The sequence below is a fragment of the Terrapene carolina genome, unplaced genomic scaffold, assembly GCF_002925995.2.
Source record: "Terrapene carolina triunguis isolate 2854851 unplaced genomic scaffold, T_m_triunguis-2.0 Scaffold96, whole genome shotgun sequence".
NCBI lineage: Eukaryota > Metazoa > Chordata > Testudines > Emydidae > Terrapene > Terrapene triunguis.
In genome coordinates, this window is record NW_020664447.1 from 80,183,729 (window position 1) to 80,210,497 (window position 26,769).

Sequence of the window (26,769 nt, forward strand, 5' to 3'; positions counted from 1 at the left end):
AAAGTGAATCTTTTCCCTACTTTTACTTCCTGCCACAATGTGAGACTCCATGCAGTCAAATCAGAATTATTGTCTGCTGTTTTGAAATTGCAAGTTATTTCTAAAGCATTGCTATTTGGAGTTTTAGGTGTGGTTTTTTTCTAGAAAATATTACTTAAGTTTGATCTGAAATCAAGAGATATAGAGTTTTTCTTTTTGGCATTGAAGGGAAATGATCACTGAACGTTACTGGTTTACTCATATTAGCTTACCATATTGCAAAGAATTTTTTTGTGTGATCAGAGTTGTACACTGTATTCCAGATGAGGTCTTTCCAGTGCCTTATACTATGGCATTAATGCCTCTCTCTCTACAGGAAATGCCTTGCCTGATGCTTCCTAGGATTCCATTTGCCTTTGCCTTTTTCTCAGCTGGAATCACATTGGTGGCTTATAGTAATCCTCTGATCGACCAACACACCCAAGTCGCTCTCCTTCTCTCTCTCTTCCAACTAGTGAGCCCCCGTTTATAAGAAATTCTCACTAGACCATAAGTGCATGATCTTGTACTTTGTACTATTACACTTCCATCCCATTTCTGTTACTCCAGTCTTCAAGATTATCCCGATCTTTCTATATAATATTCCAGTACTCCTCTCTATTGAAAATGCCTACCAACTTTGTATCATCAGCAAACTTCTTTAGCACGTGCCTACTTTTTGTGCGAAGGTCATTAATAAAAATATTAAATAACACTGGTCCCAAGATCAATTCTTGATGAACTCCACTAGCAACCTCTCTCCAATCTGATAGTTCATCTTTCAGCACACCCTGTTGCCTTTTCCTCTTCAGCCAGTTCCTTAAGCAGCTTACAATTCTTGTACTGATCCTGATCTTCTCTTATTTAACTAACAGTTTCCCATGTGGGGCCATGTTAGATGCTTTACTTGAAGTCCAGGTGTATTAGATCTACTGAATTTCCCTTATCTAAAATTTAAATTATGTCCTCAAAGATGGATATCAGATTAGTCTGGCATAATCTACCTTTGGTAATCGCATGTTGCACTGCATCCCCTTTTCTGTTTACCTCCATGAATTTAACTGTTCTTTGAAAATTTGTTCAAAAGCCTTGTATGCTAATGAGGGTCAGATTGATGCCTGTAGTTGTCTGGATCACTTTTTCCCCCCCTTTCTTAAATATAGGTAAGACATTAGCTATTCTTCAATCAGATGGTACCACCCCAAATGTGTAGATTTATTGGAAATCTGTGCCTCCAGGCTAGCAATCTCATGTGCCAGTTCTTTCAGTATTCTGGGATGGAAATTATCCAGTCCCCCTAAATTGAGAACATTAAACTCTTAAGTTTTTCTTCAACTTCAGATGTGGTAATTTTCTTTTCTGTGCACTCACTTCCGTCCACCATCCTGCCTTCCTGCACATGTTCGATATTAGCATACTTACTGAAAACAGAGGCAAAGTGTTCATTTAGTTTAGGGCCGTACCTAGAGGATCTTTAATCTTCCCATCCATGCTGCAGAGCGGTCCAACCTCATCCTTCCTCATTCTCTTGTTATTTATATAATTAAAACCCCTCTTATTATTTATTTTAATTTCCTTGAATGAAACCTGTAATCTGTTAGTGTGAATGTTTATTCTTTGACATTTATTCTGGTGTCAGAAAAATATTTTTTCACAATAGTTGGTAGTGAAATTTGTCTTGTTTATGATTAGACTATAGTGTTATCCGTTTTCTGATAATGTTTTTCATTTCTGACCCTCTCTTCAAAGCTCTTTATTGATTTCATCTGCAGCATAAGTAGCCAGTTCTCTCCATAGGCTACCAAATGCAGTGCTCCTTGTCAAAATTGTGTATTTTAAACCATATAGTCTTCATCATTATGACTTTTTTTTTATACAGAGCAGCAAATCCTTCCTCATGATGAGGGGGGAAAAGGTGATGTAGCAAGATAAAATCCAGAGATGTGCACATTTTAACTCTTCGGTCACTGTTTGGGTTTTTTTGGTTTTCTTAGGGCAGCTGTTTAATTCCCATTTCAGTTTTTTATTTGCAAGATTTTTTAAATAAAAATGTATTCTCTGTCCTGAATACTAATTACCACACAGTACTAAAAACCTTGAACATAAATAAAGTTTAATACTACATTGAGGGGGTCTTAAAGGTACAAAATTTAAGAGCTAATGTTTCAGAAACTTTTATATGATCATTCAGTGTTTACTTATGCCCCTCTCTCCCTAAAGTTAGAAAAGTATTAGTTCAGGCATACATTATGAATTATGAAGAAACCTAGATAACTCACACTTTAGATGTGTGGATAGTGATTAAAACAAATCTGTATCCATTTTGATCAGTGCGGTGTTATGAAAGTTCAAACTACAGGAAACATCTCTTAGTACAATTTGCAAATTTCATTTGAAACAAAATTGTTAATTTAAATCAGAATTTCTGACTCTGTTCGTGAAGTCCACAATACGGTTGAAAAGCAACAGTTTTGCGCTAGGCTTCAATTCTTTTGGCACTGGAGATATAAACCATTTTCCTTACTGATGGAACTACCTGAGTTTTATGTGTTAAACATTGGGTTTAAATATTAAATAGTGAATGAAGATTTCCGACACCTAAATTGGTATAAAAGCCAGATAAAAACCTGATTTATAATTTAATTTTAGGCTCCTGTACAGCTGCTGTTTTAGATGTCTACTTCAGTGAAGCTTTTTTCATTGAGTAGTTTTATGGTAGAAGGTTTTTAATGTGCACTTTTCTATCAAGCCATCTACTGTGTATTCTTAAGACGTCCAAAACATAATAGAATCCTAGAATATCAGGGTTGGAAGGGACCTCAGGAAGTCATCTAGTCCAGTCCCCTGCTCAAAGCAGGACCAATTCCCAACTAAATCATCCCAGCCAGGACTTTGTCAAGCCTGAGCTTAAAAACCTCCAAAGAAGGAGACTCCACCACCTCCCTAGGTAACGCATTCCAGTGCTTCACCACCCTCCTAGTGAAAAAGTTTTCCCTAATATCCAACCTAAACCTCCCCCACTGCAACTTGAGACCATTACTCCTTGTTCTGTCATCTGCTACCACTGAGAACAGTCTAGATCCATCCTCTTTGGAACCCCCTTTCAGGTAGTTGAAAGCAGCTATCAAATCCCCCCTCATTCTTCTCTTCTGCAGACTAAACATTCCCAGTTCTCTCAGCCTCTCCTCATAAGTCATGTGTTCCAGCCCCCTAATCATTTTTGTTGCCCTCCACTGGACTCTTTCCAATTTTTCCACATCCTTCTTGTAGTGTGGGGCCCAAAACTGGACACAGTACTCCATGCCTGTGATGCTTTTGGTTTTTAATAATGCTGATGATGCTTTAAAAGTGTCCTCTGCTCCTTCAGGCCATACTGATCAGGAGATCTAAGCTTGAAATCCTTTAAACATAATAAGGAAATGTTATCTTATCTACTGTTTCAGATATAGTAAATCTTTCTTTCTTTGAAAAGTATTTTAGAAATTTAGTCTAACCAGCATGAACCCTAGATTCTTTTCCCCAAACTATCACAGGGGCAGTTTACTGCACTGATTCATACTTTTCCCTTCAAGTAATCTTCTATACAAGACATCTTAGACTCTGGAATCTTGTGCACAAGAGAAATCTAACATTTTGGATTACCATTTTTTCAATGAATTATTTACAGGGCTTCCAACTTCCTGCTTTCTCTTCTAATGGAAAGTTAGAACTGTTTGATGTTGTTTTCATCCCTAATAAACATAGGACTTGCAATGCCAGATTCTTTTGTATCATAATTTAAGGGATAAATACTATTACACCTCTACCCCGATATAATGCGACCCGATATAACACGGGTTCGCATACAACGCGGTAAAGCAGCGCTCCGGCGGATCAGCGCGTCAGCTCCCAGCCGCTGTGCTCCGCTTCCCGCTGCCGGTGAGTGCGGGGAGGTTGAGGAAAGAACGCCCCTCCCTACTCACCTGCGGCGGGAAGTGGAGCGCCGCGGCTGGGAACTGGCGGAGTGGAGCAGGCTGGGGCCGGGCTGCTCCACTTCCGCTGCTGCTGGTGAGTGCAGGACCTTCCCCCCCCCGCCCCCTCCCCACACACCAGTGACATGGCTGGGGCAGGGGCAAGGAAAGCGAAGTGGGCTGGGGCCGCGGCACTCTGCTTCCCACCGCAGGTGAGTACGGGGGGCGTCCTTTCCCCAACCTCCCCGTATTCACCGGCAGCGGCGGAAGCGGAGCAGCCTGGCCCCAGCCCGCTCCACTCTGCCAGCTCCCAGCCGCGGCACTCCGCTTCCCGCTGCAGGTGAGTACAGGGGGCGTCTTTTCCCCAACCTCCCCGCACTCACCAGCGGTGGGAAGCGGAGCGCTGCGGCTGGGAGCTGGCAGAGTGGAGCAGGCTGGGGCCGGGCTGCTCCGCTTCCCGCCGCTGCCGGTGAGTGCCTGTCAGGTGGCGGGGGAGTGTGTGGATAGGGGGCGGGGCAGTCAGGGGACCGGAAGCAGGGGGGTCCTGGGGGTGATTAGGGATGGGGGTCACGGGACAAGGCACAGGGGGGCCAAAGCAAGTTCGATATAACGCGGTCTCACCTATAGCGCAGTAAGATTTTTTTTTTGGCTCCGGAGGACCGCATTATATCAGGGTAGAGGTGTACTACTTTGCTCTTACGGCTAATAGAAAATTCCATATAGGCTATGTTTCTTGTTGCCTTACTATTAGATTTCTTATAATTTAAAATTTTGTAAACCAAAGTGTTTTCAAATTATGATTTGGAAAGGTATATGGGGATGGGGAAAATGTTTGTAAGCATGTCCTATCTTCCAAGTACAACAGTAGGCTAACACAAGAGATTCCTAGCTAATATAAAGCCAAACAAGCTATAAACTTTTTCTAAAGTTGAACGGTTGGGTGTTATGATTTAAATCAGTTACATGATGGACCTGTCCGCCTTTTTTCCAGTGTGAATGAGTAGCACTATCTTAGTTCAAAGCATCTCTAGCAATACTGGAACCTGCTTTTGGCAGCTAAGCAACACTTTTGTTTGGGACTCTGTTCCTCTTATTAGAATTTCTACTTGAGACAAAAGGCGACATCTTCCTTCTCATTTCAGGTATAAGTTTTTCCTGTCTTTTTAAGGTAAATGGAATATGATAAAGTATTGGGGAGGGTAGTGGGGCAGCTTCCCCGCTCCTGGAGAAAAGGAGTAAAAGCAGCCAAGCTAGGCTGATTGGGGAAGCAGCCACAGCTGTGGCTAGCTCAATTAGGGCCCAGCTGGCCCTGATAAGAGGGTTGGGGGCCAGGAGCTGAAGGAGTCTCTCTAGCGGTGGAGAGAGAAGGACCTAGCTGCCAAGGAGCAGGATTCCAGAGGTAGAGAAGTGCTGGGGAAAGGCAAGAGGAGCTGGGGAGCTCCAGCTTCCCCAGGCTGCAGGCCTTGTTCAAGGCCTAACGAGAGGTACTGGGCTGCAGGCAAAGGCAGCAGGTCAAAACCCCCCTCGTCAGTGATGAGAGGTTTACAGAGTGCAGTCTGCCCCAGTGAGCAGGGGCTAGATGATGACTGGCAGTAGCCACTGAGGCAAGGTGGGGATAGAGGGTTGGGGGTTCCCCTAGGCGGGGAGACCCAGAGTGTGGGGGCACTGCCAGGGGGCAGCACCTCATGGTAAAGGTCCAGGAAGGACACGGGGGCCAGCAGCAGGCGAGACACCGGCCAGGAGGTGGTGCTCCGTATGCTGGAGAGCTAATTCCCAGGACGGCCAGGAGGAGGCGCTGCACCAGTGAGTCAAGCCCTGCTACAGGGAGAGTGGCAAAAATAAATAAATCATTCTCTGATCACTACAGAGCATTGTTACATGAATTAAATGGAAAATTCTTAGCATTTATTGTACTCTTGACAGAATGCACAGCTATGTGTCTAAGTATGAATATGTCTAAAATATACAGAAAATGGATATTCTGCAAATGTCGTGTTCTGAAAATATGCATAATTGGCTTTTTACTGTATCTGAGCCAAATTTTTCCTCGATGCAACGACGTGAGACTTTTTCTCAGGAGGGAATTGCTAGTAATAGTTGCTAACATCTGACACTAGCAGCAATGGCTGCTGAGCAGAGAACTGACCTACCCCTGATTAAAACAGCATTTCTTGTTCCTCCCCAAAAGACTGATACAACAGTCTGGTAGCTGAGCTGCTTGATTCTCTCTCTTCTCCGTTTTCATATCCCATAGAGTCCCCCAAATTCAACAGCCATGTGGATCAGAGGAAGGTGTTGCTTAAACTGACAATGGGAAGGATGGTGCAGCGTATTGGGAAGTGGATTTCTTATGGAGCATACAGGAGACAGCTTGGCAGCTAATCATTTAGGGAAAGAGAATGAGGCTGGCTGATACCAAAAAGCGAAGGAAAGCGTTGCTGAGAAATCTGTCCCTCATAAGTAATTAAAGCCCCAAAAGCCCACTGGCATTTCTTAACAATTTTACCATAAATTAAATAAGACCCTTGAAATGAGTGCTAGGATTTTGCAGGAACTAATAGTAAGTTAGGTTGAGATCTTAATAGACAAAGTAGTCAGGACCTCTGTTTACATCTCAACCAAGAGTTAACTTTACTGTCTGAAAGTCCTTCCTTAGAACACGCTACTTCCTACAGATTTATAAATCCGGTGTAGTGTGTGTCTCTCCTCCACTGCCCCCCAAATGCATACCCCCCACGCCATCCTCAAGAGAAAAGTAAAGTTACTTATCAAAAAAAAAAAAAGCAGGGAGAAGATTTAGGAAATCTGGTTCATTGTCAGCAAAGAGGGATGATGGAAATGTTTGGTTATAAAATAAATCTGACATCAAAACAACAAATCTGCATTTTTTCTATAGTTGTGATTTCACTTGAACTGACTTCTATAAATTTGTGTTTTGTTCATAAAATAAACACTAAAATAACACAATTGCATTTGGATGTGATGTAATTCAGAACTGCATTTTGAAGCAATTTCTGAATGGCTTTTCTTTAGTAGAACAGGATCCTTGGTTTCTAATCCATAGTGTCCTCTCTTTCCAAGTCAAGACCAGTTGCAACAAGATTTATTTGAAGAGTATTGGGTCATCTGCTAATGACCTAATGATGCTACTCAATGATTACATTATTTATTATAGTTAAATTAAATGGCATACTGTATTATTTTACAGCATCCAGAAGAGCTGTATAGCAGAGGTTCTCAGATGGGGGAGTGGGCCCACCTGGGGGGGGCACAGAATGTATTCTGGTGAGGCGTGAGAAGCATTAGGGAGGAAAAAAACTTACTGCGCACATTTTACCCACAGCATTGAATAACTAGCATATCTGATTCCTTCAGACAAATCAGGTCCTTAGATGACACTGTGCATTTGACTCTGGATGGCACTGTGCATTTGACAGTTTTCTCTTAAGCTTGCATAGCATTATACACAGTCGTTGCCATCTGTACGTTAATCCGTTTGCTATGACACAGTGTGCACATTGAATTGTAAGCATTGACCACAATTGCAGTTTTGCTGCTACTTCAAGTAGTGTCCCTATGGGTACTTCACTGTAGGTGTTTATGCGTCCCCATGCTTCTGATTGGAGATTTTCAGTAGCAGTGTCTGTTTTTGGCCTGCACATGTTTGTTCTGCCTATAGGCTAATTAGTGCTGTGCAGGCGTACCACCCTCAGTTCTTTCTCAACCGCCCCTGGCTAGAGATGGAGCATTTAGCAGTCCGTTTGCGAATACTTTAGATCCTCTTTTAAAGTCGTTACTTTAATAGTTTGTGGGGTTTTTCACATTTTGTTAGATGATGAGGTTTTGTTCTTGTTCGGCTACTTTTTTAATGAAAAAGAATTGTAATAGATGGCTTTTACCCCTTTTTTCTTTTTTTCCCCCACTGGGGATTGCCCCCACCCCAGTAAGGGGTATGCCTGGCATCCCATCCCTGTGTTTAAAAGGTGCCTCTCATGCAAGGAGGCCATACTGGTCATGGACAGCCATGTCTGTTGCCTCAGGGAAACCCACATTCCCCAGAAGGGTGCTCTCTTCCAGCAGCTGAAGACCAGGGCTCGAAAAAACGGGAACTCCGGTTAAAAGTACTCCTCATGGAGGTGGCTCTACATCCTGATTCTCCCCGGCACGAGACACATCACCTCAGCCTTTGGCCTCCAGGGCAGGTGAAGCAAAGAAAGTCTTTGGGCTCCCTGTGAAAGTCTAAGTAGAAAAAGAGACCCACCAGCCCTTCTGTGCAGTTCCTTAACCAGCCAGAGGAGATTCCCGGCATATTTGGTGACCTTAGTACCGATAGCTACCAAACATGATACCCAGAAACGATAGCTACCAAAATACCCAGAAACCGTGTGGGCACTATGGTACAGAGTCAGAGAAAACTTAAATATTCTATGGGCACAGGAACTGAGGCAGCGGTACTGCCATCTTGAGATAGAGATACGGACCATGCCATCTCCGGAAAGATGGCACTGACATGGGAGTACTTGGTACTGACAAGAGCTAAACATCAACCTCCTCAAACTCTGAGCAGTGAGAAACACCTGCACTCATTTCCTCTCACTGATCAGAGGTACGCACACGAAAGTCATGACGGACAACATAACATTCATGGATTACCTAAATCGCCAGCGTGCATGCTCCCTCAGAGTCCTGACTGGCTTTGTATGGAGTAGTTCCAGAGCATTGCCTGGTGACTCCGTGACAGCCACCAATGAACGTGGAGGTTCCTGCAGCACCGGCATTATCCCCGTCATCGCCAGACGAGGCTATCACGGGGCCCTCACCCAGTTCCTCAGGATGATGCCAAAGTGCACCAGGAACTTTTGAAGAGGGTCACCTCCAACCTGGTGCTTCAGGCAGAGGAAATGGAAGAGCCCTCAGACTCTCTCTTCGACGTCCTCGGCTCCTGCCAGGGTGGCTCTACCCCTTCATGAAGGGGTTTCCAAGATCACTAATGCCCTGTGGCAGACCCCCTCTTCCCTGGCCCCTACCTCGAAAAGGGCCGAATGCAAGTACTTTGTGCCAACCAAGAGGCATGAGTACTTATACTCCCACCCATCCCCTAATTCCCTTGTGGTTGAGGCGGTTAATCACAAGGAGAGGCAAGGACAGCCCAGGGCCACCCCCAAAAATAAAGACTTGAGGAGGCTGGATCTCTTTGGATGTAAGATTTGTCTTCCAGCCTCCAGCTGAGAGTGGCCAACCACCAAGCCCTCCTTGGCCAGTATGACTTCAATATGTGGCAAGCCTATTTCACTGCTTTTTCCAGATCTAGATCTGGCTCTTCTAATAGCCTTTTTCTTACACTGATATCTCTTATTCCTACTGCAATTTGATCTCTTACCATTGATTCAGATTGTGGAAATTGTGTGTCTGACTTCTTTATCTTTAGGTCTGTTAAAAATGATTCAGAAGTTTCTGCCTCCGTTGGATTTCTTGAGTGAAACTGAAATCTTTCAAATGTTTCACTTCTTTTTGGTAAACAGAATTCCTCAAAAAAAAATTTTAAGACAGACTTCTAGTTGGTTCATTCTCTAACATTAAGCTCAAATGAATTATATAATGAAATTGCTTCAGTATCTGCAATATTCAAAAAGATAATCTTTTGTTCATCTTCCTTATGAGTAGATCCTGATGCCCTCAAAAATGAATCAAATTGTTATTTAAACATTTTCCAATTTTCTGCAGCATTTCTTGACATTTTCAGAAATGTGGGAACACTTAATTGATCCATCTGATTTCATTCAAACTTATTTTTCACTTTTGAGCAACCTTTACCTGTTTTCTTTTTTCTTTTTTAACTTCTTCCAGGTCTTTTTGTAATTTCCTTCACTCCTGATGCCATGTGGTGGTTTATATTCTGGTAATCCACTAGTCTTAATAATTCATTGCTAGTAACTTAACTGTCTTTATTAGGTACATAATTAACACACAAACAGAGCATCTTAACTCTGGTCAATCAGTCAGTCTAACTTAAAACCAACAGCCTCCTCCAGCTGTCAGCCCCCATACTCTGAAGAGTCTCTTCATTCTCTTAAAGCCACGGTATCACCACAGTCCTTGCCTAGTCACGTCAGCTTCTTAGCCTTCTAACAGCTTTTTCTAACAATTAACTACCAATGAACACACTGGCCGGAAAGGGAAAATGGAACAAGTGACTTTTGTCTCCAGGAGTGTAGAGAAATAACCTGGCTTCATCACTATGTGGACTAGGCCTGTGTAAAATATACAAACCATCTCAAAGAGGAGGTCAAGCTCGATCCTTTGTTTAGCTCAGTCCATGACTTCCAGAATTATTAGCAATATTCATTAGAATATCGATACTTCATTTTTCCTATTAAGATACAATGTACTATAAATCAATTTATATAGCTTTATGTCAATTACTTGCATTGTCAAAAACTATATTTAGACTTCTGAATTTTGCAGGGTAGAATGGCAGGGATCGGCAACCTTTGTAATGCGGCCTGTCAGGGAAATCCGCTGGAGGGCCGGGATGGTTTGTTTACCTGCAGCGTCCACAGGTTTGGCCCCGGTGAACTGCATCCAGTGGGAGCTGCGATCGGACGAACCTGCGGCTGTTGCAGGTAAACAAACCATCCAGGCCTGCCAGTGGATTTCCCTGACAGGCCGCATGCCAAAGGTTGCTGATCCCTGTAGTATGGTATAGTTTTATGCAGTAGCCTTGCATGGGTTTCTATACTGTGAACACCCATAAGTGTTAGGGACTGAATCAGAGACTCTGTAAACCCTGGCATTCAGTGGTGAAATATCAGATTTAACTGGGAAAGTGCAACTTCAAGAAATACTGTTTGTGCAGACAAAACCTTTAAATACAGGCAATAAAATACTGCTAGTTTGGAATTGTGATGGGGCTGTTCTGGCTCCTGCCTCTGCTCCTGTTTACAAACTGCTCAGAGACCCTTGTGTTGGTCAAACATCTTGTGTAGTTTTATTTACAATGTGGGTTCCCAACATCTTCATACTATATACAGCTCTGCTCTTAACCCAGTGGGTCTCAAACTTTTTTTACTGGCGACTCCTTTCACATCGCAAGCCTCTGAGTGTGACCCCCCCCCCAATAAATTAAACACACTTTTTAATATATTTAACACCATTATAAATGCTGGAGGCAAGCGGGGTTTGGGGTGGAGGTTGACAGCTCATGACCCCCTCCATGTAATGACCTCGCAACCCCCTGAAGGGTCCCAACCCCCAGTTTGAGAACCCCTGTCTTAACTGTCCTAGGGAACCCCCTGCTCCTGCAACAAACAGGGAAGAGCAATCTCTCTTCTCCCTCTGCTTCCTCCCTCTAATTCTTTTCTGTGCCTATTTGTAGCCTTTGTCTAATAGGTTAATTAGCCTTCCAGCTCTCCTCCACCCACAAATTAGACACAGCTCTGTTTAACCAGCTCCATTCTGCATTGTTTGATTCAATCTGCAGAGACCAGAGTGCTGGCTCAGTCATTCTTGCCCAGCACTCTATCACAGGAATATACAAACAATTATTGAATTAAAGACTAATTCTAAGGAAATTGTAACTTCTTTGCCTGCTTGTTTACATGGGTTCCATTTCTGATGTACATATGCCAGAAATCAAGACACGTTAGTCAGTAGTGTCCGTTGATCATACCAGCTCCTTGGGTAAAGCAATGATTGTCAATTAAATTAAATTGCACCAAAGGTTGGTATTTTGTGTTTTTTCATGTGTAGTTAAACACGTTTAAAGTGCTGGTGAACATTAGGCTGGAATCCTGCGTGTAGTCATAAGAAAGGCACTGGTCTGTTCATGAGCATCTGTCATTTAGCACTTTCTAGTTATAGAGTTTTTTGCTATCAGTGATCTCCTAGCAACACTGATGAAAGCTGTAATTGAGTTTTGCTTCTTATTGTATGCTGTTTACTTTGATGTGCTCCTGTTTAAGGCTGTTGTTGCTTACGGTTATTTTGGAACAAGTATTTGGAGTTACTCTATACAAAGTTTAAAGATATTATGATTGCTTGCCATTTAATACAAAATATGTATTTGAAATATATTTTATACTTTGTTTCCAAATAGCAGTATTGTTGCTATCCCGAGATGGATTTGTCAATCACTTACAAGGAGAATATCCTAGCGTGTTAAATATCAAACCAGATTACGCAAATGCTGTCAAATACTCAGATTATTAAGTTTGTATTTGTTGTACATACATGTATAATTGGTAGCAAAATCTGAAACAAACTATGATCATATTAGCACAGGGACTCTTACTGCTTGTGATAAAAAGTCCTAGCATTTTATAGTACTTCTGTGGGAAAAGGGGAGAAATTTAGTTAATTAGTAGACTTGAAAGCAAGCTATTGAAGTGCTTGCAGAGGCAGTCTTATCCTATTCTGTTAACCTGCTGTACCTCTTTTTGATGCTAGTATCTAAATGAGTTTGGTATAGCGATTCTTTTTCAAGTCTAAAGCGTATTATCTCACTGTAACCATGTACAACCTCTGTATCCACCTATTGTTTCTTGTCTTGCACTTAGATTGCAAATTGTTCAGGGCAGTGGCTGTTTGCTATGTGTTCTACAATGTCTAGCACTATGACGCCCAGATCCATGCCTTAGTCCCTTAGTTGCAATATCAATATAAATAATAATAGAATTTAAAGCAGTGGTCCCCAAACTGTGGGGGGTGCCCCTTTAGGTGGGTGGGAAGGAACATTCGGGGGACAGGGCCTGGGCCAGCCTCCGAAGGGGTGGGGGACGAAGCACCACCCAGCCCTGCTTTGTCCCCAGCTCTGCTCCGGCTCTGGCCCCAGCAGAGGCCCCGGCTTTGTGGTTGGCCATGGCTCCCACTTCCGGCCCCAGCCCTGCTCCCGGCTGCTTGCCCAGGCCTTGGCCACCAACCATGGCCCAGCTCCTGGTCCCACTTCCAGTGCGGCTCCCAGCCCCGGCCATGGCTCGGCTTCTGGCGATGGCCCCAGGCCAGCCCCCATAGGGGGTGGGTAGAGACTGCCACCCAGCTCTGCTCTGGCCTCAGCTCTGCTCCCAGCTGAGGCCCTGGCCATGGCTCTGGCTCCTGCTCCTGGCTGCAAGCCCTAGCTGTGGCTCCACTCCCTGCTGAGGTCCCGGGTCTTGGGATGGGGGCTCAGACAGATTACATTATGGGTAATGGGGGGCAGAATGTAAAAAGTTTGGAGATCACCGATCTAAAGAAATACAAAGGATAATTTTATGTTCATACAATACAGCCTAACAGGTATCAATTTGACCAAACTAATGGGTAACGGAGAATACGTAGCAATATGTAGAAATCCTCAAAATATGTCTGTATAGTTGGGACTCTGAGCCTCAGCAAATATAGAAAAAAGTATAATAGAGTTTAAACAAGTGAGGCATCATCTTTCCTTGATGACTGCTTCACATAAGATTGTTTTGTTTGCCATCAATATCATTAGTGTGTCATTCCTAGAGTGTGTTGAGAAGTATGGACCAATTTACATCATCAGTTTAAATCACTTTATCTTTTTTTAGAAAAATTACTGATTTAAACCAAGTTGAAACTTTATAAAACTAATTGGCAAATTTGTGCTATTGCAACTTTAGATTAAAATTCTAGAATGGACTAAATTATAAACACCATCTTTTAAAATGCTGCTACTTGTGGGGTGTTTTATTTGAATTTTACAATACTGTTATTGATGGGGCTGGAAATGTGTATTGAAAGTTAAAGCCATGATCCTGCAAGTGCATAAGCAGTATGTAACTTTACTCACTTGAATTGTACCAATGACTTCAGTGAGATTATTCATACTTAAAACTAAGCATGTGCAGAAGTGTTTGTGGCATCAGGGGGCTAAAATTGTATTTTTGTTTCAAAATTGGGAGTATAAAATCTTTCTCTCTTCGGGGGGGGGGGAGGGGAAGAGCTTTAGTGTTAACCATGAAAAGTTTAGACTTTCAGTACACTAATGAAGTTAATATGTATTGTTTTTTGTGCTCACAGGCCAATATTTTCGAAAATCGGAGCCTAAATTTAGGCTCCTAAACCCATATTTAGGCACCTTAGGATGGGATTTTCAAAAGCACCAAATGTATTTAGGAACACTAATCCCATTGCCTTCAAACTGCAAACCCTGATGGAGGAGTATAAACTGACCAAAGCATTTGAGTTTTCTTGACTGATGGAAGTTCAGTATATTGGAAGGTGCTGTCAGTTGGGGCGGAAAAAAAAAAGCGCAGACTATATAGTTATCAATGTAATGTATTATATGTGAACTCTAATGCTTAATATTGTCACTTTCAGTGTCTGCATTATTGATTTCATTCCTGCACGTTTTAAAGTATGTAACAAGGCACGTGCTGTAAATCACAGGAGTTGGGAATTGAGAGATTATTATTTGCATTACCTAGTCAAGGACCAGGATTTTGTCAAACTATAATGATTGGTAATGTGTGTCTACACATACAAAGCAGAGCTTCTGACTATTCAAACTGTGTAATTGGGGTTTTTTCTGTCCACTCAATGAAAATCCTGAGCTATACAGCTTCAGACCCCATTTCTCTAATGTCTTATGTCCTTCATAAGGTGAATTTTTATTTAGAAAATTCATGCATCACTAATATAGTTTTTGTTTAAATATGATGAATATATATACGATATCTAAGGATGTAGTACTTGCCACACAAAAGGGACACCTGAGGTAGGAGTGTTAAGTGTAAAATCTATTCCTTTCAAACTAAAAGGAACACCACCTCATGAGTTTAAAACTTCAAAAATGTAAAATATTTCATAGAATCATAGAAGTGTAGGACTGGAAGGGACCTTGAGATCTTCTAGTCCAGTCCCTTGCACTCAAGGCAGGACTAAGCATCATCTCTAGACCATCCCTGACAGGTGTTTGTCTAACCTGCTCTTAAAAATCTCCAATGAGGGAGATTCCACAACCTCCCTAGGCAATTTATTCCAGTGCTTAACTACTCTGACAGTTAGGAAGTTTTTCTGAATGTCCAAACTAAACTGCAAAAGTTTAGTCAAGTGCACAAACTAAAGATGCATCAAGCATGTTAAATCTGTGGAGTAGATGACTCTTAGTGTAAAAATTATGGTAAGACTAAGATGAGCTCTGGAATTTTGTGCGTGGTAAAAATATTTAATCAAGTATGTATGTTTTTTTTTCTGCTCAGTCAACAATTACGACAAATGCAAGCAAAACCCCAGTGGCATTGCCATTCATGCTTCCTGTATCATAGAATGTTACTGGAGCACAAGACTCCAGTGATATTAAGAATTTTCATAATCTCTGTGTTTTGCAGGTAGTTTAAGATTTAGAATGCTTGCTGGTATTCTTCAACACTATTACAAAGTCTCTTAAAAAAAGAGAAAGTGGGAGGAGTACAAAATCTTTTATAATAACGTAGTTTGTAGGCATGTTCATAACCAAATATTTTCATTTTTCAGATGTTCCTCCTGCTGAGCAAGAAAAGCTTTTTATTCAGAAGTTGCGACAATGTTGTGTTCTTTTTGACTTCGTTTCTGATCCACTGAGTGACCTTAAGTGGAAGGAAGTAAAGCGAGCTGCTTTAAGTGAAATGGTAGAGTACATCACACATAATCGCAATGTGATCACAGAGCCCATTTACCCTGAAGTAGTGCATATGGTAAGTGATTTAACAACCGGAAATATTTTGAAAGCTCTTTTTGTAGTTCAGAGTTAATTCTTTGCCTGTATTAATTTCTTTTAGTAAAGCTTCGCTGATCTTTTTTGAAGCTTTCAATATTTTAGCGTTCGTGAAAAAATCTCTGAAATCAGTTGTCTTTTTTTTTTTTTTTTTTAAACTGACAGCTTTCTAAATCATATTGCCAGTGTTGTTGGAAATACTTGGTTCCGCCTCTAGTTATTCATTAACTTGGAAACGGTCATGCAGAAGTTGAAGCATGTTGGAATTTCACAAAACAAATTTGCTTTGGAACACTTTAATTTCTTCAGTCTTGTGTTCTCAACCTACATATTGCACACACACAAACTATTTAAAAGAACATAAAGATTGCAAAATCAAACACTTGAAATTAAGAAATGCCAGAATTAAGGCTTCTTGCAACTTCAGTTCAGTCCCTTGGTGTGTATGCATTATGAAGCAATCTTTAATTACATAATCACATACTAAGCTCATGAGAAACTTAATTCTGTACTAACAGAAAGCCCATGCTGTTGCACAGGGGAAATTCATAGTCTTACGTAAAAAAGCCAAAAATAGCTGAGAACATAAACATTTAACAGTAAAAGACACCAGATCCCATTGATGACTGAACCTGGTGACATTCTGAACAAAAAGAGCTCTCAACCATGCTTTTAGCTGCTTCTATCGCTTCACATTGACTCAACAGATATTCTAGGCTTCACAGTGACTATAGATTCAGAGTAGTGTTTGAATAGCATGAAATGGATGAGGCATGGTGCAATGAGAATAACACAAGTTATACACAATATACACAAGTACTCATTCAATGATCACCATCCATACTGTGCACTGACCAAGGCAGGCATCTTATGGAAAAAATTGTATGTGATCGTGTAATTAAAGACCCCCTGGATCCCTGTCCCAGTCTCCTTGTTGCAGTAATCCCCCTCCCCACCAACACCCCCTGCCGGTCTGGTTGCTTTTTCCTCCATGCTGTATGGGTGCCAGCAGAGAAGCAGCATTGAGAGCACAAAAGAAAAGAGACAGTCTTCCTGCTTTCAGTTCTGGTGCCTGGCACCCCAGCCCATAGTAGCCAAGAGCAGTAATTGCAGGGAAAGGTTTCTGACCCATGAAGTACTCTCAATATGGATGGAATTTTTGAAAAATTTAGGGGAAACTTGTTAGAAGTTGGCAGCTGAGCAGAGTTTTTTCAAAGTCTTATAATTTGGCTAAATCTTGATGGATTTTCATAGGGATAGCAAAAGGCATATCCATGACAAAAAGGTGACTGAACCCTGTTAAATTTCAAGGCCATACTCCAAAGCATGTGGGCTTCTGCAGGGTTCAGTCTTATTACTATGCATATTAAATGTCTATATAGGCTGTTAGGGGGGGTTTAGTGAAGACATATAGGTTACTGTGCTTCAGTATGTTGATAGCACTCAGTTTTATTTCCATCTCCACTAATCCCAGCAGGAGTGATTGAACACCTGACTCAGTATCTGGTGAAGACTGAGGCATAGATGAAAGCAAGCTGGCTGAGATTCAGATCAGAATAAACCAAAGTAGTGATGGTGAGCTGGATTAGGCAATCAAATCTGTTGGAGATTTGTATCTCACCCATGATTGAGGGAGTGTGGCTGCCATTTGTGACTAGAGTTCATAATTTATGGGTCTGATTGGACCAATAGCTGCATAAAGATGACCAAGTAGCAGCTGGCTGGGTTGATTTTTTTTTTTTTTTTCCATCTACATGTGCCCAGAGGGGTACGTACCACCTTTTCTTTCAGATTACTGCTGTAATTCATGCTTTTGTCGCTTTGTGATTAGACTTTTTTATAATGCACACTATGTGGGACTACATATTAAGTTTCTTTTGGAGCTGAAGCTGATGCAGAATGAAGAGTGTCTTATTGGGAACACAACACCTGTGCTCTGTGATCTGGTTTGTTTGATGGTGTGGAAGTAGCTTCCAGGTGAATTAAAAATGTTGGGTTTAACCTGTAAAATCCTAAATAGCCTGGGATCTGCTGGTTTGAGACATCACCTTGCTTCCTATACAACACTACCACAACTGCAATCAGTGAGAGCACTTGAGCAGGTGCTCCCCAGCTATAGAAGAGAGGGAGTTGCTGTCAGGGCATTCTGAGGCCCTCTTGTCTGAAATAACACAATTATGTTAACTTTCCAGTCATGCTACAAGGTCCATCTGTTTTTTCAGGCATTTGGTAAAGGTTCAGGTATGCTCTTATTTTGTGAAGATGGATGAGATACCTTTGCTCTGACCCAGTATGGTCATTCTTAGGATGTGCAGGAACCAGTTCACAGATGCTTTATATTGTCTTTGCATATTTGCCTGGAGGAAAGTAAATGAGGATAGAAAGAGGGAACAGTTGTTTGGGGTTTTTTTATTTTTGTTTTTTGGAGGGTTTTTAGTTTGGGATATTTTGTGTTGCATATATCTCCTTCCCCCTTCCTTTGTCTGACAGTTAGATGAAAGAGCTTCAAGGCAGGAACCTATCATCTTGTATGCCTAAATCACCAGGCATACCTATAGCACAATATAAGTAAATTATAGGTCATGATCAAAGGCACCTATACTGATTTTTCAAGGATTCAAACACAGTATTTTAAAAAAAAGTGAAACATTTCAAGGTTACAAAGGGTTAATTCTAGAGCTGTCAAGCGATTAAAAAAATTAATCACGATTAATCGCACGACTAATTTCTCTGTTAAACAATAATAGAATAAATTTTGTTTAAATATTTTTGGATGGTTTTTTTACATTTTCAAATATATTGATTTCAATTACAACACAGAATACAAAGCATATAGTGCTTACTTTATATTTATTTTTATTACAAATATTTGTGCTGTAAAAAACAAAAGAAATAGTATTTTTCAGTTCACCTCATACAAGTACAGTAATGCAATCTCTTTATCATGAAAGTCGAACTTACAAATATGGAATTACGTACAAAAAATAATTGCATTCAAAAATAAAACAATGTAAAACTTTAGATCCTACGAGTCCACTCAGTCCTTCTTCTTGTTCAGCCAGTCACTCAGACAAACAAGTTTGTTTACATTTGCAGGAGATAATGCTGCCCGCTTCTTGTTTACAATGTCACCTGAAAGTGAGAACAGATGTTTGCATGGCACTGTTGTAGCCAGCGTTGCAAGATATTTACGTACCAGATGCGCTAACATAGTTAAGACCAAAGCAGACTGTGACGAACTTCAAAAAGATCTCACAAAACTAAGTGATTGGGCAACAAAATGGCAAATAAAATTTAATGTGGATAAATGTAAAGTAATGCACATTGGAAAAAATAACCCCAACTATACATACAATATGGTGGGGGCTAATTTAGGTACAAGAAGTCAGGAAAAAGATCTTGGAGTTACGTGGATAGTTCTCTGAAGATATCCACACAGTGTGCAGAGGCGGTCAAAAAATCAAACAGGATGTTAGAAATCATTAAAAAGGGGATAGAGAATAAGACTGAGAATATATTATTGCCCTTATATAAATTGATGGTACGCCCACATCTCGAATACTGCGTACAGATGTGGTCTCCTCATCTCAAAAAAGATATACTGGCACAAGAAGAGGCTAGGACTCTTCAGCTTGGAAAAGAGGAGACTAAGGGGGGGATATGATAGAGGTATATAAAATCATGAGTGATGTGAAGAAAGTGGATAAGGAAAAGTTATTTACTTATTCCCATAATACAAGAACTAGGGGTCACCAAATGAAATTAATAGGCAGCAGGTTTAAAACAAATACAAGGAAGAAGTTCTTCACGCAGCGCACAGTCAACTTGTGGAACTCCTTACCTGAGGAGGTTGTGAAGGCTAGGACTATAACAGCGTTTAAAAGAGAACTGGATACATTCATGGTGGTTAAGTCCATTAATGATTATTAGCCAGGATGGGTAAGGAATGGTGTCCCTAGCCTTTGTTTGTCAGAGGATGGAGATGGATGGCAGGAGAGAGATCACTTGATCATTACCCTGTTAGGTCCACTCCCTCTGGGGCACCTGGCATTGGCCACTGTCGGTAGACAGGATATTGGGCTAGATGGACCTTTGGTCTGACCCAGTACGGCCGTTCTTATGTTCTTAAAGATTCATATGTCACTTCATCTCCAACCACCATTCCAGAGGACATGCATCCATGGTGATGATGGGTTCTGCTTGATAACGATCCAAAGCAGCGCAGACCGACGCATGTTCACTTTCATCATCTGAGTCAGATGCCACCAGCAGAAGGTTAATTTTCTTTTTTGATGGTTCGGGTTCTGTAGTTTCCACATCAGAGTGTATCTTTTAAGACTCAGAAAGCATGCTTCACACCTCACCCCTCTCAGATTTTGGAAGGCACTTCAGATTCTTAAACATTGGTCAAGTGCTGTAGCTATCTTTAGAAATCTCACATTGGTACCTTCCTTGCGTTTTGTCAGATCCTGCAGTGAAAGTGTTCTTAACATGAACAACGTGTGCTGGGTCATCATCTGAGACTGCTATAATACGAAATACGTGGCAGAATGCAGGTAAAACAGAGCAAGAGACATACTGTTCTTCCTCAAGGAGTTCAGTCAAAATTTAATTAACTCGTTATTTTTTTAACAAGCGTCATCGGCATGGAAACATGTCCTCTGGGATGGTGGCCGAAGCATGAAGGGGCATACAAATGTTGAGCATATCTGTCACGTAAATGTCTTGCAATGCCGGCTATAACAGTGCCATGCGAACTCCTGTTCTCACTTTCAGATGATGTTGTAAATAAGAAGCGGGCAGCATTATCTCTCGTAAATATAAACAAATTTGATTGGCTGAATAAGTAGTAGGATTGAGTGGACTTGTAGGCTCTAAAGTTTTACATTGTTTTTGAGTGCAATTATGTAATTAAAAAAACCCTACATTTGTAAATTGCAATTTCACAACAAAGAGATTGCATTATGGTACTTGTATGAGGTGAATGAGTCTCTCCGCTTCTGGCCACGCTGCTCTCCCCCCAGCCTCCAAAGCAGCTGCAGCTCCGGGGCTGGCAGGTTGCAGCCGCGCCGCTCGGCCCCGCCCGCCGGAGCAGGCTGCGGCCGCGCTGCCCAGCTCCAGCCAGGCCAGAGATATCCTCCCCAGATAAGGTGGGAAGGGATGGGATGGGGAGAGTGTGGGGGTCCTGGGCTAGGGGTGAGGTCATGTGGGGGGTGGTCACAGGGGTTACTCCCCTGACCCCCAGTTTCTCCCCCCCCCAAAAAAATGTCCCCACTGGTTGCTGTCCCGGCACGTCAGGGTAAGCAGCTAGCGCCCCAGGACACTTTGTTTACTTAGGTTTACCTCCGTGCCTGCGGACACTCGAGGTAAACAAACCATCTCAGCCCACCAGCGGCTTATCCTCATGGCCCGGGAGCCAAAGTTTGCTGACCCCTGAATTATAGGGTCGGCTTATGGACAGGTCATAAAAATGTTCCATTTTTACTCATCCATCTTGGGGGGGCCGGCTTATAAACGAACCGGCTTATGATTGAGTATATACGGTATATAGAAATTAGATTAGTTGCTTTACAGCTAAATGTCTTTATTAGGCGCTAAAAGAGTTTACCTGCTGCTGGTATCATGTACTTGAATACGTATGAATATATATGACTTTATAACTGTAATCTCCAATATATGGAGTGAGGGGGAACCTACACTGTGTGGGTGGGCGTTCTCGCATCTGCTGTTTGAGCTGCTAGGGCTATGTCCACTATTACAGCCAGAACACAGACACTGGATGCCTAGCTAGAATGGGTATAAATAGCCGTCTAAACGGCGAGATACGTCTTAGGCGAGTAGAGTACCTTATATGCCTGAACCTCCACCCAAGAAAAGTCATCAACTTCGGATACAACACCATCACCTAGGTGATCTCTGAAGGATTTTAAAAAAAGAAAGGAAAGCTTAATTTTTTGTATAAAGAGGGAAGTTTTTCAAAGTTTTTCCCTATTGGTTTTTTAATGTTAGAGATTCCAGGAATTTCAAGTATAGTCTTCCCTGATTTTAGTGAAGGACCATTTCTGTTTATTTTGAGCTTTGTCTCCTTAAATGAAGGAATAAGGATGTTGACTCTTTAACAAAGGCTTTTTTTTATCCAAATTGTTAATCGGTTAAGTTAAACAAGTATTAACATAAACAAAAAGTTTTAAATAGCTTAAATAAAAATCCCTTTCTATCCTTTCACTTTCTTATGTGATATTACATTTGCAGTAACTCAGTAGTCATCTGTCTTCCAGTCTATATAGGACTTGTATTTTGGATGTAAAAAAACATATAAAACATTTTTAATGTAATAAAAAAATCTGCATTGTAAAGAAGTGAGGATTACAAACCAATTTTTTTTATGGTACTGTTAAAAATATAATTAAATTTGAGGAAGAAAGAAATAGAATGTCTGTGTGGATGTTATCTGTGATTAGTGATGAATATAGAATTTGAAAAGAATAGACACTTGCACAAAGAATTGATTCTGTAGGCTTGATATTGAAGAGAATGAAGTAAATTTTATGTTTGAATAGCTGCTTTAAATATAACCAAGTGACTAACTTCAAACTTGAGCTTGTAAGGAAAAACTAAGCTTATGTGTATTATACACTTACTTGCTGTGTGTCTGTGAAGGAACTGGGACGTTGTTGTCTTGCATTGGGTGCAGTACTTTGAACAGACGACATTACTTGTAGATATTTGTGGAATGGAGGCAGTTTCTGGTTAACTGGTATTGAAAGCTTCTCCTGCTGGCATGTTTGCTGAACCAAATATATATTCTACAGTCCATTTCCAAGAAAGCAGATGTTTCCTCTTCTGCTCTTTGCAAGAGAGCCTTTTGGAAGGAATTTTTTCCTGTGGGAAATCAGTTTCTTTTAATTATTCCCCTCCCCTCCACCACCCTTGGCAGTTTTCTTCTTCTCACTCCATCTTGGCCTTAATCTGGAAAGGAGAAGGTCTTTATGGAAGCATTTAGAGGAAAGCTGACGACTCTTCTAGTCTAGTCCTAGATCCCAAATCTTAATGAGCAGTTGGTGGCAGTTGAACCCCAACAGCAGTATTATAAGGTAATACTTCTGCACTTAGAAAAGGAATTTTGGATTTGGAATGGAGTGCAGGTTTCTCCTATGCCAAAGTTCATAGATTGATAGGTTCCAAAGCCAAAAGGGACCATTGTGATACTCTAATCTGACCTTCTGTATAACACTGCCAATAGAACTTCCCCCAAAATAATTGCTAGCCCATATCTTTTTTAGAAAAACAGCCAATCTTGATTTAAAAATTGACAGTTATGGAGAATCCACCACAACCCTTAGTAAGTTGTTCAAATGGTTAAATACTCACTGTTAAAAATGTACGCCTGATTTCCAGTTTGAATTTGTCTAGCTTCAACTTCTAGCTGTTGGATCATCCAGCTGTTATACCTTTCTTTGCTAGATTGAAAAGCCCGTTATTAAATATTTGTTCCCCAGGTGTAGGTAATTATAGACTATTATCAAGTCACTCCTTAACCTTATCTTTGTTAAGGTAGATAGATTGAGCTCCTTGAGTCTGTCACAATAAGGCAGGTTTTGTAATTCTTTTATCATTCTTGTGGCTTTTCTCTGAACCTTCTCCAATTTATCAACATCCTTCAGAACTGGACACAGTGTTCCAGAAGTGGTCACACTAGTGTCAAATATGGAGGTAAAATAAACCTCTCTATTTCTACTTGAGGTTCCCCTGTTTATGCATCCAAGGATTTCATTAGCCCTCTTGGTCACATCATCACACTGGGAGTTCATGTTCAGCTGATTATCCACCATGACCCCTAAATCTTTTTCAGAGTCACTGCTTCACACAATCGAGTCCCCCATCCTGTAAGTATGGCCTACGTTCTTTATTTCTAGATGTATTCATTTACATTTAGCCTTATTAAAATGCATATTGTTTGCTTGCACCCAGCTTATCAAGTGATCCAGATCACGCTGTATCAGTGACCTGTCCCCTTCTTTGTTTAACACTCCCTCAATTTTTGTCATCTGCAAACTTTATCAGTGATGATTTTGTTTTCTTCCAGGTCACTAATAAAAATGTTAAATAGTCTAGGGTCAAGAACTGATCCCTGTGGGACCCCACTAAAGAGACACCATTTTGATGATTATTTACAATTACATTTTGAGAGCTATCAGCCATTTTTTAATCCATTTAATATGTGCCATGTTAATTTTATCTCTTTAATCAATATGTCGTGTGGTACCTAGTCAAATGCCTTATAGAAGTGCCAAGTATGTTACATCAACACTATTATCTTTATCAACCAAACTTGTAATCTCATAAAAAAACAAACCCATATCAAGTTAGTTTGACAGGCTCTATTTTCCATAAACCCACATTGATTGTCGTTAATTATATTATCCTCCTTTAATTCTTTATTAATAAAGTCTCTTATTAGCCACTTCATTATCTTGCTCTGGATCAGTGTGAGACTGACAGGCCTGTAATTTCCAGGTCATCCCATTTACCCTTTTTTAATATTGGCACAACATTAGCTTTCTTCCAGTCTTTTGGAAGACCAGACAGGTTCCAGGATTCGCTGAAAATCAACATTAACTGTCCAGTGATCTCCTCAGCCCGCTCTTTTAAAACTATTGGATGCTTGTTATCTGGACCTGCTGATTTAAAAATGTCTAACTTTAGTAACTTCTGTTTAACCTCTCCTGAGATACTAGTTAGAATGGAAGGAGTGTTATCATAATATGCTATAACTACATCATCTTTTCGCCCCAGATACAGAACAGAAATATTTATTCAATAGTTTAAGTGACTTCTGCCTTTTCTCCATTATTGGTAATTAAGATAGACTTAATTAGTATAATTTTTCTTACCTTTCTACAGAGTTCACTTGCAACCGGCCTCAATATTTTTACACAATATGGTTTGTGAGGGCATAATTTAGATGGTGTGCTGGACTATGGAAGTAGTTGCTACGGGGACAGTCTAGGCTCCAGAACTATTTCCAGTTAGTGAGCTCTCCTTCTACCTGAAACAGAAAGGGAGGGAGGGTTCGCCATTTACTATTAGCCCATATTGCAGGGTAGGATGGGATGGGTTGAGTTTCACTCCTGGGGAGGCCACAGTGGCCACTGGCCAATGGTAGTCCATTGGAAGACCACATTGGTTAATACTGTTGCTTCTTTCAAGTGCTGGAATTGGCTGTTCAACAAGGGGCCCCTGCTTTATAAAGGAACAATAACCAGTGGAGGCAATCCTCTTTTGATCCACTTTCCAATCCTCTATTCCCCCCCCCCTCCCCTTGCATACAATTGTACAATGAGTTTGAGTTAAGATTCTTATTAATCTAGCTGGGGGAGGAGGTTAAATTTTAGGCTAGAATAGGCAAGACCAATTCAGAATCTCATGTCTTTCTAATCTTTTGAAAATAAGGGAAGTGGCTTGGGACCACACACTAATTTTGGAGTGAATGTTCAGGGCAAGAATATTTTTTTAGAATATTTGCCAGTGATTGATAGTAAACAGGAAGGTGACAGAATGTAATGAATTGTGATAAATGGATATTTGAATTTATAGATATGTAAACAATTTTTAAAATCATAATATGGTAGCTTTCTGTCATAACATTTGGGGACATTTTCTTGGAACAGGGCATATATGAGTGAACATTTTATTTAATCTCCATTGTTCTGGCTTCCAATTCTATAGTTCTTTGTAAACACTTTCTCTGTAAAACGTTCTCTAACATCATTAGCTCCCAAATATATCTGTAGTAACAGGGTTCTCTCTGCATGTTTAGACTTGAAACATGACTTGAAAATGTTCTGTGCGCTATAATCTACAGAGAAGAAAGTTTTAATTGACTAGCTAATCATTTTTGTTAAACATTAGTTGAGTTAAATACTGTACCAGTTTTTAAATGATAAACTTTTGTGGTATTAATTAAAATACTTGTTTTATAAAGAATCCTTATCTCAGTAAGCATCTTTAAATAATTCCATTGTTTCAGAGTTCTTAAAGATACATGTGATTTTAGTTTGCAGTTAACATGTTTCGAACATTACCACCATCTTCTAATCCAACGGGGGCAGAATTTGATCCAGAGGAAGATGAACCAACTCTAGAAGCTGCCTGGCCTCACCTACAGGTAATTAGCAATCTCCTCATTTCATTTGATTAAATAGTAACTAAATTATTGCAAAATAGTATTACACAATGTGTCTTCCTACTGTGTGTAAAACACACTAGTGTAAATGATCTTTTGCAGTCAAAAATAGATTTGTTAATATTAAGAGCTGGACAGTCTTTGAAATTACATTGTGTCATTTGAAATTATTAGTTTTAATCTTTCAAAAGATATTAATGCGTAAACAACTGAAAAGAAAATTACGTTGAAAATCAATCTTTGTGTTTTTAGAGGTCAAAAGTTTGTTGCTTGTTTCAGTACAAACATAATATGATTTTAAATTAAATAGTAAAGATTAAAGTGAGCTTTAGTTGATTATTTTTACTATGCATGTTTTGTTTTTATTATTTATCTATGGCAAGGTTCTAGCTTTAGATGTTTGAAAAATGTGAGCGCAAAGTAAAAGTAAAAGATTTTTCAAAATATGCATTACTGAACACCATGGATGTTAGATCAGTATCTATTGGTATGAAGTAAAATTAATTCAGGAATGTAGTATTTGGGAATTCTCTGCAGTTTAAAGAACATAGCACTGTTAGAAAATACAGCACCTGATGATGTACAATCCCCCCACCAAATTGTAGTATTACTTTTGCTGTAAAATGATATAAAAACAATGTATAATACTATCTTGAACTAGGAAGCTTCTTTTTGAACAGTGTCAGAATTGAGTTGTAATTGTACTGCTTACAAAAATATAATATTGTATCAAAAAACTAATGTTTTTTCTTTGTGGATTTTTTTCAGCTTGTTTATGAATTTTTCTTAAGATTTTTAGAATCTCCAGATTTCCAACCTAATGTAGCTAAGAAATATATTGATCAGAAGTTTGTATTGCAGGTGAGGTAAAAATGAATATATCTTCAAGCTTTAAATCCAAATTGATTTAAAATGCATTAGAT

General features: G+C 40.4%; 1 protein-coding gene across 3 annotated transcripts in view; it reads left to right on the top strand.

The window, feature by feature from the left end:
• Positions 1 to 26,769, top strand: part of PPP2R5C (protein phosphatase 2 regulatory subunit B'gamma) — a 179,711-nt gene that overhangs the window by 77,207 nt on the left and 75,735 nt on the right. For all 3 annotated transcript variants that reach the window (XM_024201468.2, XM_024201470.3, XM_024201469.2), the window contains 3 exons: positions 15,441 to 15,640; positions 25,718 to 25,828; positions 26,615 to 26,707. In XM_024201468.2, the coding sequence (XP_024057236.1) occupies positions 15,441 to 15,640; positions 25,718 to 25,828; positions 26,615 to 26,707 (404 nt within the window). The remainder of the gene's footprint in view (positions 1 to 15,440; positions 15,641 to 25,717; positions 25,829 to 26,614; positions 26,708 to 26,769) is intronic.